This window comes from Schistocerca cancellata, chromosome 5 (genome assembly GCF_023864275.1).
Source record: "Schistocerca cancellata isolate TAMUIC-IGC-003103 chromosome 5, iqSchCanc2.1, whole genome shotgun sequence".
NCBI lineage: Eukaryota > Metazoa > Arthropoda > Insecta > Orthoptera > Acrididae > Schistocerca > Schistocerca cancellata.
Window position 1 is genome coordinate 425742584 of NC_064630.1, and position 15141 is coordinate 425757724.

General features: G+C 37.8%; 1 protein-coding gene across 5 annotated transcripts in view; it reads right to left on the reverse strand.

The window, feature by feature from the left end:
• Nucleotides 1-15141, reverse strand: part of LOC126187940 (uncharacterized) — a 257980-nt gene that overhangs the window by 139874 nt on the left and 102965 nt on the right. For all 5 annotated transcript variants that reach the window (XR_007537812.1, XM_049929307.1, XM_049929306.1 and 2 more), the window contains 2 exons: nt 14324-14542; nt 12942-13272 (listed from right to left, as the gene is read on the reverse strand). Coding sequence is in view for 4 of the 5 variants with exons in the window: in XM_049929307.1 (XP_049785264.1) it covers nt 12942-13272; nt 14324-14542 (550 nt within the window). In the remaining variant the exon portion in view is untranslated. The remainder of the gene's footprint in view (nt 1-12941; nt 13273-14323; nt 14543-15141) is intronic.

A 15141-nucleotide genomic window follows, 5' to 3' on the forward strand; every position in this document is an offset into this window, starting at 1 on the left:
GTAACCAATGAAATAGGACACATTTTACGTGTAATGTTTTATTTTAATTAGTCTGTATTAACATGCCCTGAAATATTTTGTGATCCTTCTGGAACATCTTGTATATTAAGACAAAAAAAAAAACCTAGCTACTATGAAAACAGGCAATGCACTACTGAGCTGCCTAAATACTGGAATATCTTCCATCCAAGATTTGTGATGGACTATATAAAAGTTTAGCAGACAGACAAATGGGATTGCACAAAGCACATAACTGAAAGCGAGAAGAATGAACATATTCCCCATGTCCACAAAAACTGTGAGCGAGCAGTGAGCACAGCAGGTAAAATGTGTGCAGACTGGTGACAAGATGTGAATGAAATGGTAACCAAAGAGTTGTGGCACGATCAGATAACAGAATTTGCATGTACAATCAATGGAAAATCCAAGATGGAATAACAACAATATTATGAAAAGAATAAACTGTTACTCACCATATTGAGGTGACACTGAGCTGCAGACAGGCACAGCAAAATGATGACTATACATTTGAGCTTTCAGCCAAAAGGCCTTCTTTTCAAGTAGAAAATACACACACACACACACACACACACACACACACACACACACACACACACACGCGCGAACTGAACCTGGCTGCTGAGGCATGTGGTCAATGGTTTTATTACGGGAATTACATGGCAGAAGATCACACCTGCTGTCAGGTTGGGTCACCTACAAACCCTGCTACAGTGATCCCATCCCAGAAATCCAACAGGATCTCCTCAAATCCTTGCGTCCATCCCAGAACTTCCCCCCTAAGTCTCTCTCTCTCCTCATCCCTACCACCCCCTGTATTCCTACCTTCTAGATGCCTCCTAAGTCCATACACCCAACCATGTAGGATACCCCATTGTGGCTGATTACTATGCCCACTCGGAGAGAATCTATGCTCTCATGGACCAACACCTTCAGACTATTATGCAAAACGTACCCTTCTATACGAGAGACACCAACCGTTTTCTTCAACGACTCTCCACAGTTCCTGTTCCTTTACCATATAGTGCCCTGCTCATCACTACTGATGCCACCTCCCTCATGCATTACATACCAAGAAGTCCCTTCCATACACCACAACCGCCCATGGCTATTGCATCTGTAGTAATTAGCAGCCCCTCTTAAAATATTTCAAGAGTCTAAATGAGGCCTACAGTTTGGCCACAATAATTTGACCATTTCACTAGTGCTACCAGAAGCAGAGAAAATTGGCACTACTTGGAAGAACTCAATGTGAAGCTGCTGCTAGATGCGAAGTATTACGGAAGGCTTGGTGTCCACATGCAAGCAACATCTGTAAGCCCTTGCTGTGGTGTTTACATTAGAATAAAAACTTATTCAAGTTTACTTTTTCAAGTCATTGGGGCAAGTTTATTTCAGGAACCTGCTACAAGTACTTGTTGCAGAACTGTAGTTATTCTTAAAAACCAAGAGCAGTTGCCACTGTTGTTGCTTTATTATTAATGAATAAAAATCATGATGACATATGAAAATAAAAAAATAAGAAAATAACAGAAAAATACATTAGATGACATACTGATATTAATAAGAGACACTATTCAATTATCTAAAATCAGAGAACTTCATTTTAATTAAAATCTATGAGGATGTCATATGCAAATTTCAAACATCTTTTGTCTTCATGTCTTCAGCTGATACATCTCTTGTCTATCGCATAATCAAATATTCGATAACAGTAAATAAAAAATGAGGCACAGTATGCCACCAAGAGACAGTGTTTTAATTACCTTCAAGTTTTGCAAGTAGTATTTACTATTTTTATAACAAATGTAATGCATTTATGTTTACAGTAGCATTAAAAAAATCAGCTAAAATTTAAAGATGTCTGTATTATCATTATACTTTATCTTCTTATGAAACAAATTGATTAGTAAATTCATTTCACACTTCCTTGACTGGTGGTGCCAGTTATGTGTGTTTAGTGGCTCCACTGGTACCTTTGTTTTGGCCCATCTGTCTTTGTCCCATTCTCTTTCTCGACACTGATATTTTTGCACCAGTACTGAACACAGCCTATTTTTCTAAGTTTTAGAAAATTTCTCACAAAATGAATAATTCAGCAATTACTTGCAATAAAGTTCAAGAAACTAGAAAGAATATTCATTCTGCAGTGGGTGGGTGCTGATTTGAAACTTCCTGACAGATTAAAACTGTGTTCCAGACCGGGACTCGAACCAGGGAACCCAGTCTAGTACACACTTTTAATTTGTCAGGAAGTTTCATGCAAGAAACTGTTTTCACTAGCTTGTGAACTTCTTGAAGTTGACAAACCTAGCAGACATCGACATGAGGGTGTGGGAGAGGGATTTCAAATATGGGAGTTCCTAATATTCCACCCAGTTCATATTAGGCGCAAAATGCAGGTAGTGGTGCCAGCACTGCTACAAGCAGCCGATGCTACCATTCCGTCACCACTCCTCTCCCCTCGGCAGCCATAATGTGGGGCTGTTCCCAACAGCCACTGCCCCAATCATCAACTGATCATGAACAAACTGCACACAGACCAAAATTACCTCCTAACAACATACAAAAACAGATCTCTCATGCTTTGCCTCTTCAGTCATTTACCACTTTCCATATTCCCACCATCTGGCCACAAAGGAGCACTACCCTTGTGACTCAATCTCAACTAGGACTAGAGCAACTGCATCATATTCTCTCCCAGGGTTTCAACTACCTCTCGCCATATCCTGAAATGAGGAATATCTTACCCACTACCTCTACCTATCCTCTCACAGTTGTATTCCTCCATCCAGCAACAATCCTTATCCATCCCAACCACAGCCCTTCTCCCAAACCCTTGGATCACAGCTCATATCCCTACAACAGACCTAGATGCAAGACCTGTACCATACATCCCACCACCACCGCCTACTTCAGTCCAATCACAGGCATCTTTTATCCAGTCAAAGGCAGGGCTACCTGTGAAAGCCATCATGTGATCTAAGAACTAAGTCACACCTCTATGCTGCTTTCTGCGTGGAAATAAGCAAGCTCGCTCTCCGCATGAATGGCCACCGTCCAACTGCAGCCAAGAGACAACTGTACCGTTCTGATGTTGAAATTGCTGCCCAACCCAACAAGCTTCAGTTCAGTGACTGCTTGAAAACCTGCATCATCTGGATCCTTTATACCAACACCAACTTTTCTGAACTGTGCGGGTGGGAATGCTCCTTACAATATAGCCTGTGTTCCCATTGCACCCTGGCCTCAATCTTTGCTCGTCCCATCTTTCACCTACCTATCACCTTCCCTGCTCACTCTCCAGTACTACAAAGCTTTCTATTCCGTGAGCACACCCCACTACTCTTTTTTATCTCCTCTACTTGTCTCCTTTACCACTCCCTTGCACCCCCTCCCCCATCCCCCCATCCCACCCTCTCAAACCTCCTGGCTGCACCTAGCACATCTAACCTCTCCGTATCACATGTCTACACGCTCCTACAATCACCACTACATGTTCATCCATCCGTACTCTGCTATACCGCCCTCACCCCATCTCAACCTCATGCTTACCCCTGCCACCCACAGATTGCTTATCCTATCAGATGCTGTATGCAGTCTGGCCTCAGCAGCCAAAGACAGTGATCGTGCCTCTGTGTGTGTGTGTGTGTGTGTGTGTGTGTGTGTGTGTGTGTGTTTGGGGGGGGGGGGGGGGGGGGCAAGCGCATGTGTGCATTTTCTACTTTAGAAGTAGGTCTTTTGGCTGTAAGCTCAAATGTATCGCAGTGTTTTTGTTGTGCCTGCCTGTGACTCATCTTCTCCTCTATGTGGTGAGTAGCTATGTATCCTTTGCACAATACTGTCACAATTTGGAGCCCCTTCCATATGAAGGTGTACTGAAAGCAATGCCTCTGAATTTTTTTCTTGGAACTTTTTAAATAAAACCAGCATCATTAATATTCTACATCTTTTTTTCTTCATGCCTACATATTTATTTTGTAGTAGCTGAGCTCATCAACAGCAGCAATAGCCATATTATAAGGATGTCTAAGTTTCCATTAAAACAGTGTAAAATATTATTCAAATAATATCATCACTGCTTTCAAGCTTCATGTTACATAGTATTAAGAATTCAGTCTGCTAACTCATAGTATTAAAAATTCAGCAGTTAAAGCCTGGACTTAGTCTTTGGCTGCAAGTTACCATCAAAGTCTGGGGCCAAAAGAACTATGCCTGACAAAATGTTCCATCACTGTACTAACACTAAAAAGGAAGGTTTACAATTTCTATATTGATAAGATATCTGTCATTCTATGGTGTCACTAGATTTTTTCATTTAATCTAGTTCTCTTCAAGTAAACTGTTCCCATAAGGGCTACTTGTCACACTACTTGTTTGGTAGTTTAACACACGTTTGATGTGGTCCCTTAGTCACATGAGAATGAATCTTTTATAGTGATAACATCTTTCTTTTTAATATCTCTTTGATGACTTTTGCACTTTAAAACTGTTTGGCGTGTAGCTCAAAAGTTTTGCACTCTGTGACAAATCAAGGTGGTGAACAGCCAACTGAAGAAAAAAAAACACACAGAAAGACAAGTAGCATTTCACAGATAATTATTTAAATTAATGCATAACAATTACTTTTTTCAAAATAACACAAAATAACAATGGGTATGCACCTAAATCCAAAATTACTAGCACATCAACATTTGCTTCTCACAACTATTACAAAAACATAAAATATTGATATAATGTACGAATTATATATGAACAGAAAGTAAGGATGACATTTAATAATCCTGTGAGTCACAGTCACAATTCATCATTTTTATACATAACTAGTTCATAGTTACAAATGACTTTAGTCCCAGTAAATGTGTATTTTGAAGAATACTGCACATATTTCATCACATTTTTAAACCGAAGAACAGAATACTAATAATGTGATAATAACTGTAACTGAACAATGTTTTGTGGTGGTACACGTGGAACTATAGTGTTCTGCTCATGTTAATTTTATGTAGTAATGTACTGGAAAACAACTTTCACTGATGTAAACTTGTTAGTCTATGTCAGAAGTAAATATGTCACACCAGGTTCAGTCTGAAGTACATGCACTTTTTAGTCAGGGTAGGGTGAAATATGGTTCAGAAGATTCAGAAATTTTATGAACTGGTACAGTATGTAGTAGTAGTTTTTTCTCATAAAACAGAGGTAAAGAGAGACACAAGAAAAAGATAATATTTTTCCCATTTTTATGCAGTTTTGTGTATCTATCACAAATTTCCTTTCACAAAACAATGATCATTGAACAGGTGATATAAATTTCTTGTTGCTTTTGAAGATGAGTGTATGATACAGAATGATGAACCATCTAGACTGATTACAGGCATCACTGCAGGTAAATATTTAAGTGTAGACATGGAGCATACAATCAACAAGCAATTTTTTCCCCTGAGTTCAAAGATGTGTTCTTTTAACATCAATTTCTTTTTCAAACTTAGCTTGATCCACACTGCACACACATTAGGAATGGGAAAAATTGACTAGTTAAAAATCAATGCCAGTATTTTAGTTCTGAATAACCGGCATTTTTTGGTATTTGTTTCGTCTTGGTTATAAGAGGTGCTTTCACTTTTTACTAATAACTGGGTAAGAAAACCAAAATAGCAATTATCCATAGCAGCAGTGCTAAAATTTCTCATTTTTAAGTAAAGATCTTTCAAAGAATAAATAATTTATATTCATAAAGTTTGCATTGTTTTGAAATGTTGTGTTATTATAGAAAGTGGGAAAAGTGATCAGTACAATTTTAATACCAATGCCAACAGAAATGAGCAACAAACACTTGGCATAAGAATTGATACAGCACTGCTGAGACAATAATGTTCCTGTTAGCATGTGGCATGGCCTATTAGATGGTACATGTGTACAGGCAGTGTGCAAGACTTGCTCTATCTGGTCTGTACGATAGTTTCTCACTGTCATTGTTGGAGATCAGTTGTATTACAGAATGGTGCCATTTCTAATCTTGAAGTTTTTATTAAGGCAATAATCAACGAAGTACAATGGTCCATTTCCTTTGAAAGATTAACAACAGAAGGGGTCACAACAATCTTGTGGCATAATGTAAGGAGACATCTTAAAACTCAATATTTCATTCATAGTTTACAATAGAAATATAGAGCAGCTAATCTGCTGCATGTGTCTACATAACATGCCTTTATCTGCTTGTAGCCCAGAAAATGGACAAATTAACACAAAAAATGAGTTCTTCAACCTCAGTTTTCATCCTTTAGCACTGAGTATTCGTAATGTCCAAATACTGGTATGATCCCCAATTAAAACATGATTTTTGAGCAGAGTTTCAAAATATTAGAATCAATAGACACTGCTAGTGAATTTTGTAGTAGTCAACCACTTATCACCTTTTGAGAAAAGCAGCGAACAGTGGATTGACTAAGTTTTCTTTTATTTACCTATTTAATTTAATATTTTGATTCTTTGTATTCTGAAACTGAAGGAATGAAAACTTTTAAATCTTTGTTCAATTTGTATGTTGATCACAGGAATAAAAAACTGAAATCAGTTCGTTCAGAAATTGGTTATTTAGAGCGGTTTTAATTATGCAGTTGAAATGGTGTTGAAAAAATCTGATACAACCAAAAACCGGTTGCTTCAGTGATAATTGGCATCTCTAAGCCACATCTTTCTCCTCTTCTGGTGTTATAGCTGTGCGTTGCTCTTAGTACGTTTTGCAATATGTCTCCCTTCTGATCTGTAATTTAGAGTTAGTTAGTTACTAGTTCCTTAGATCAAATTTGCTATATATGTTATGACATGGTATGTGTCAACAGAACAAACATAGAACACTTACATACAACTAAAAAAATTTAAATAATATTTATGGCTACATGTCAGGCATTCACAGATTTTTAATTTTTTTAACAGTTAATTATCTCTACTCAAGAATTCCTCTGATGTATAGAAGCAGTTTTCCAGGAGAAACATCTTTAATGAATATTTGAAAATACTTCTGCTATCTGTCAGGCATTTTATTTCCATTGATAGGTCGTCAAAGAGTTTCATAGCTGCACATTTCTTTCCTTTTCTTTTCTGTGCAAAAGTTATATTCATTATAGGATAACGCAGATCATTTTTTCTCTTAGTGTTGCACTTGTGTCTATCTCTGTTATTCTCAGACCTAGATGGGTTGTTAATAACAAATTTCATAACTGAACAAATGTAATGTAAGGCTGTGTTTAATATTCCCAACTGCTTAAAAAGATACCTGCACGATGTATGTTTGTGAACTGCACACAATTCTAGTAACTTACCTCTGCACAATGAATACTTTAAGTGAGGAGTTACTCCAGATATTGTCCCATAAAACATCTAGAAATGAAAATCTGCAAAATATGCTAACTTACTGACTTCTTTATCTCCAAAGTTGTCAATTACTCTTATAGAAAAAGCAGCCAAACCTAAATGTTTTACCAGCTTCTTCAAGTTTAGTTTTTCATCAATATGCATATGTAATAACTTACAATTTTCTACCCCATGTATTATTTCATGTTGGTATACTAGTTTAATAGAAGGTGGGATATTTTTGACAGTACAAAACTGGACAAAAGCTGGACCATTTGTGCAGAGCGGTTAAGTAACTTTAACTAAAACTTCATTTACTGTTCTCTCTGTTGCTGTTTCTTTGCTCAGCTTCACAACAACACTAGTGTCACTTTCATACAGGGCTAATTCTGCTTCCTGATTCTGCTACAGTGGCAGATCAATAACATAAAACAAGAACAGTAGTGGGCCAATGGTCACCCCTTTTGGGCTCCCATTGTAATTTTTCCCCATGCAAATGATGTGGCATCCAATTTTGTATTACTCGAACAGCCTAAGGTAGCTTTTTGCATTCTGTTTCTTAAATAAGAACTCAACCAGGCATTTTCTGACCTATAGACACTATAAAAATTTAACTTCTCTAATAGAATATTATGAGTGACACAATCCAGTGTCTCTGACAAGTCACAGACAATGGCAATTGGTGATACTTTATCATGTAAGGATTTTACTGTGTGCTCAATAAATGTATAAATAGCTGATTTAGTAGAATGGACCTTCTTAAATCCAAACAGCAACTGGCTAAATACCCCATTACTGCACAGGTGGGTGACAAGCCTGGAGTACTTTACCTTCTCAAAAATGTTTAAAAATGATATAAGGAGTGACACTGGATGGTACTTATTTATATCTGTGGAGTCACCTATTTATATCTGTGGAGTCACTTTTTTATAGAGAGGCCTAACAATGACATATCTGAATCTTAATGAGAAAACACCATGAGTTAACGATGCATTACATAAATTACTGAGAACATTACATATTACTGCCCCACAAAATTTTAGTGTCTTATTGGTGATATTACCCAGTAAATATTAATTTTTGCTTTTTTGAATCATAATGATCTTCCTTATTTCAGATGGGGATGTGAGATTAATTTTTATTCCACTAAATGTCCTCTGTGTTGCTTCTTCGGTGTATTGCTTTGCTTTCTCTTAAGAACAATTTGCACCAATTTTATAACCTATTTTTAAAAAGCACTTGCTAAAATTATCTGCTACACATTAACTGTCTTTTACAATGTTCCCACTCTCTTTAACAAAAGTAGTGTCACCTTCTGTGGCTTCTTTCCTTGTCTTTCTTTTAACATTACTTCATCAGATTTTATTTTATTACGTAATCTGTCAATTTCAGACAAGATACACATATTCCTGGATTACTTCTTTCTTCCAACTTTGCTAAATATATTAAAGTGTTTCTCAGCCATTACTTGCTCTGGCTATTTTGTGCAAGTTCTTTTCAGGATTCCATAGATCTATCGGTAAAAACAGAACCCTTATAGGATCACTTTAATGTCCACCTGTTTGCCTATCTTTCTGTCTCTCTGCTGTTAAGACCCATTTTTCTGAAGAATGGGTAGACGTATCTAGTCGACATTTATTTCACGTGCTGAAGTCTGTGATTCCTTGACTGTGTGGAAAAAAAATAAGTCTCTATGTCAATGCAGATAAAAGATACAGCCATTTATGTCATATATTTTGATACTTGCAAACTCACTCATCAAAAACCTATAGAGTACTTCCCACTGATCAAAAATAATGAAATTTGACACAAGAAGCAAGGTTTCACAGTGCAAGTAAAGAAAAAAATTCTGAAAATTGCTGATTTGAAATTAAATCACATAAAGGAATTTTTTGCCATTTGTAGTCTGTCTGTCCATATGTTAAAAAGCCCTCTTTCTTAGGTGAGGGTTTAGGCATCAAATTGAACTTTATGTCAGTTACTAAGGTCTGCAGTTCCTTGGCAGTGTAAAAAATTTAAGCTTCTAAGTCAATGTAATCAAAAGATATGGCCATATATGTCATATATTTTAATACTCACAAACTCACTCTTTGAAACCTACAGACGATCACTGTACATGCCTGTTGAGCCTGGTGGTCTAGCGGTAAACCACATACCTGGAAACCAAGAGGTCATGGGATCAAATCTCAGTCAGACTACAGATTTTTCAATCTTCGTTTTAACCTACCTAGCCTTCACCTTTCAATGCTGTGATGAGTTGCCAGAAACAACATGTGGTTCTGATTCCATGTTAAACTGTAGGTCTGGTTTCTCTGGTTGGATAACTGCTATAGGTTAGGGACACACAAGTTACCAACATGGCATCCAATAGAAAGACTTGCACCATGCCATTGTGCCAAACAAAATTGTTATCACCAATGTACATAATTAAGTTTGTATGGAATGCTCAAAGCACATGTACTACTCACACTTTTCTTCTTCTTCTTGTGAAGAGATTCTCTTACCTGTAGAGATAAATGTTTAAGAAAAATGTCAGAATAACATTAGGCTCATTGTAAACTTCACTCCAGTCAATATCATTAAGCTTTCTTTAAAAATCTTCAGTCTGCAGATAGACCATGTACATGAGGGATGTTGGTATAGAGGGAGATGGCAAAACAGTGACAAGAGAGGTGTAAGGTGGGAGTGGGACGGGCACGGGTAGATATAAATTCAGTGGGTGCATCGAAGTCAGCAGCTAAAGGACAGCCAGGATTATTGGGATTGTGGATCTTATGAAGAAGGTAAAAGGTGTGGCAGAGAGGGGGGGGGGGGGGTTGGGTGGAGTAAGAAGTTTCCTGGATTGAGGTGTAAGTCCTAGTGAGGGGCCTGAGCTTTTTAGGAGAGACTGCAGGTCAATTTGAATCACATGGAGGGGATCTTGGCAGCATATTCTGTGAGTAGAGACGTCAGACAGCTGGCGTAGATCTGTTTTTTAAGAGTCTTTCTGAACTGTACATGGAACTAAGTTACAGTATATAATGTGGCTAACTGTGCACTGAGATCTGACAAATCTGTTTACCACTGGATAGGCATGCGTGTCTTTAATTACTGCTTGTTGGATGAATAGATTACCTATAAGGGTACGACTATCTTGAGCAATTTGGGTATGGAAGTCTGTGACCAAACCAAATTATAAACAGATAAAAGCACCTCACTTTTCCTGTCGGATTCCTTCAAGAAATATGCATTAAAAACATCACAAATTAATAACCCCTTCCTTCTCTTTGACTCACACACACATGTCTTATACATCCTGATATATGCAGTACTCACACATTTCTAAATTTTCATATTTATATTCTATTTTATGAATGTGACAACTCCGCCTTATCCTTAATGACTCTACATGAATATGCAGCTAACTTATAACCACCTACACTAAGATTTTCTATCCCTGTGGCTGTATGGTGCTGAGACATACAAATGACATCAATTTACTTCCAACTACTAAGATCTTCCAAAAAAATTGACAACTCATTTACTTTAATTTTTACCTCCTAATTTTCTGATGAAGCAAGTTGATTTCACTTTTCTGTTTATTATTGCGAGATGAACTGGGAGTCTCTGTCTGTTTAATTTCCTTTAATGCTGTCTGTCTGTATTTGTCCTGATGTTGGTGTCTCACCTGGTCCCTATATACACAGAAATTTGCCTTTTTATGGTGGGGTCCATCCCCCCCCTATATTTTCTGTTAACAGATCAGCTAACTTGGCCTATCTCTCCAACTAAAGTAAAGGTCATGAACAATTGGGTTGGTGCATAAGCCTACCGTTTTCCCACTAGTTTAATAAACACAACAGACACACGTAAGAGAGACTCTAGTCATCAATAATATATTCTCCTTCACTATTTAAAACAGTTTGCCAATGCTGGAGTAACATTTTGAATCCATGGCTGCAGAAATCAAATGGTTTTGAGGCGAAGAACTCATCAAACCACATTCGGAGCACATTTTCACCCAAAGTTGAAGTTCTTTGAAAGCAATTTGATAGAGAGCACAAAAGGCGAAAATCTGAGGGTGCAAGATCCGGTGAATAAGGTGGGTGACTCCGAATTTAAAAATAATAATGATAAAAGTTCCTGCAGTGTGGTTTTGAATTTCTGTTGTTATGTATGAGTATGGTGTAATAGGAAGAGCGAAGGAGAAGACTAGTGGCACCATACAAGCCTTCTTCCCTACAACAGCACAGGAGCTTCAAACTTTTTCTGCCCTCACTAACCAAATCATGCTGAGAAGTTTGGAATTTAACTAAGGACTTCAGTTTACAGTCTGGTTATGAAGCCACCTCTTTTCCCCATGTGGTCAAATACTGGAGATGTACGTTCCTTCCCCCATTAGGATTAAAATTGTGTAAATCTTGGCCAAATACCACAACACTCATATCTCTCAGAAATGTAAGCTCCATGAACAAAATAGTACACAATTTGCTTGAACTTTCGTCATATCTTTCGTGGCAGACTGGAGATCTGAACGAGATTATTTTGAGAAGGTCTTGATTCAGTGCCTAGTAAGTCAGGAATTTCCTGTTACTTGTACCTCGTTTCAATGTCAAAATTTCTTTGTGTATGATAAAAATATCAAACTATATCATAATATATTTAAAAAGAAAGATGATGAGACTTACCCAACAAAAGCGCTGGCAGGTCGATAGACACACAAATAAACACAAACATACACACAAAACTCTAGCTTTCGCAACCAACGGTTGCCTCGTCAGGAAAGAGGGAAGGAGAAGGAAAGACAAAAGGATTGGGTTTTAAGGGAGAGGGTAAGGAGTCATTCCAATCCCGGGAGCGGAAAGACTTACCTTAGGGGGAAAAAAGGACAGGTTTACACTCGCACACACACACATATCCATCCACACATACACAGACACAAGCAGACATTTGTAAAGGCCTTTACAAATGTCTGCTTGTGTCTGTGTATGTGTGGATGGATATGTGTGTGTGTGCGAGTGTAAACCTGTCCTTTTTTCCCCCTAAGGTAAGTCTTTCCGCTCCCGGGATTGGAATGACTCCTTACCCTCTCCCTTAAAACCCAATCCTTTTGTCTTTCCTTCTCCTTCCCTCTTTCCTGACGAGGCAACCGTTGGTTGCGAAAGCTAGAGTTTTGTGTGTATGTTTGTGTTTATTTGTGTGTCTATCGACCTGCCAGCGCTTTTGTTGGGTAAGTCTCATCATCTTTCTTTTTAAATATATTTTTCCCACGTGGAATGTTTCCCTCTATTATATTCAAACTATATCATAATTGAGATATCACATTAATTTTGTGTGGCCTACAAATGGAAGGGTGAATGATACCACATAATGGAAGAAAACAAGAGTGTAGCACCTACAGGAGGACCATGTCTGCTAAACAATTGTGGTGCTCAAACCAAACTTCAAGTTTGGTGGCTTATTATTATTTTTTATTGGATAAGTAAACAGATGCAGCAGATGATAATGAACATTCTGCATAGAATTATCAATTTTTAGAAACTACAAAAACATACATGAGTTCCAATGAAAAAGCTAGTACATGCAAGTACCTGGAGTAGCAGATCGGCTTCGGTCCTGTGAAGGAACTCCAAGTTTGGCAGCTCCCCGCTGGGGTGGGCATGGAACAGACCAGCGGCGAGGAGCAATTGCATCCCCCTCTCCCCCAAGGTCGGTAGCTGCAGCCTCTGACCATCTGCGATGTGGCCACGGTGGCACTGGGGCATACATACGTGCCAGACTCTGCTGTAGTACACCGATGCCACAGTCAGGGTCATGGGAGGAGCTACAGCTGCACGTTGGCACAGAGCTCAAGAATTCGCTACACGAAGCACAGAACTGCTGCTGCAGCTTCACAAATGTCATGAGGCTACCACAAACCACCTGTTCATCGTAAATGAATAGTCTAATAAGTGACTGTACTAAGAGACTGAGACAGACACAAATGATAGGGTGAACAGGATACAGTGACCGGCCAATAACTCATTTAGCACATGTGACATGATAATTAAGAGCACAGATGTTAACAACAGTGTATTGATGGTCATATTGGAAGAGAAAAGTTATTATGCTGTTTCTAGTTGGCTGTACTTAAATACACCTGAAATGATTAGGCAAGTATTTTAAATAGCAGGTACAGCAATTACAACTCTAATTACTACACTGGGGACCAAATTGAATGGCCTTCACAGATTTTAATAATATTAAATTACAATACCTCTAGCCACTACAGTCAGTCATATGCATTCTAGCAGTTGTAAATTCTGCTTCAATCTTATCTCCAACAGAGAATGATAATCATTACCAGAAGCAATTTAGAAAACAAGTGGTGTACAGAGCACTCATTTCCATGTTGCAAATGATAAAATTGGAAATTTGTCAGTCTCTCAAGGTTGTTTGTTAATACACACAAATTATAAAGTGGGCGAATAGTAAACTAAATATTACTGTTCAAGAAATTTCAACAGCTCACATTTTTTCTGTGCATCATCAAATAGTTACATTTAAAGGATTTGTAGCTTTGTCCCTGAGCAGATTTCTGTGAATTATATAATACTGTAATAAAAGGCATAGAAACAAGTAGTACACAAAACATGTATATATTTATTTATTTTAAACTTGTTGCCCTTAGTTAAGGAATTGTCTTTACAGGAAGCCTCTATCATAGAGTACAATTACATATACAAAATATAAACTAATATATTTGCGCAGTGGTGTTTGTTTCAGAACCTTGCTGAAGCTTTTAATTATCACATTTCTTCTAGCATTTAGTTAGCCTCTTGAGAAGATTAATTAATAATGTAATTAATACTATGTCACACATTTCCTTACTGAGCACGCCACAAAACTGCAAGAAAACAGTAAAAACAAACAGCATTTTTAAGATAAACTAAAATACACAAATATGCCATTGTAGTTTGTGGACAACTGTTACCTGACTACTTTCGGTGCTATCTTGATTATTGACGTCCTGCAAAGTCGTAGTAACCTGACTTTTTACTGCTGAAGTGGCAGCTGCAGTTGCCTTCACTAATTCTTCCCATGCAGAGTGACACTGGACTGCAATGGCATATGATGGAGAATTTGTGTCTCGTACCATGCCCCCAAGAGCCTCTGATAGTCTTGAACCAGCACTACAGAGGCCATTTAGCATCTACGCAATAAAAAATTATACCTCTTACTCCAGTACACAGAAATTTGCAACAGTAACCTAATTCCCAAAGTCAATGTCTAAAACACACACACACACACACACACACACACACACACACACACACACACACAGAGAGAGAGAGAGAGAGAGAGAGAGAGAGAAGAGAGAGACTGAGACTGTGACTGTGAAGTCATCCTGTTCAAAAATTTGTACCACAAAAATGGAGATCATTACATAGAAACAGATGAGACAGACACTGTGTAACACACATTAAAATATTTGATTTATGACTTATGCTGGAGTCCATGCAAAACTTTGTCATCAGGTAAAATAGCAGGAAGATTTCCTATTTCAATTTATAGCTGCCTCCTTATTAGGTGGAGGAAACTGCTGGTCATGGCCTTGTCTCAGAAATATCTCCGAGGAATACTAACAATACTCCATTAAAATTGTGGAATTGTGTGATATCTAGAGGGTGAACCAGAACTCCACCGATTAGCTTTCAGAGGTGATAGTATGGGCCAAAACTAGAGAAAGTATTCAATAAATTAGGGCTCTAAAATGTAAACCTTAAGAGCTATGAGCACTTGTTATTAGAA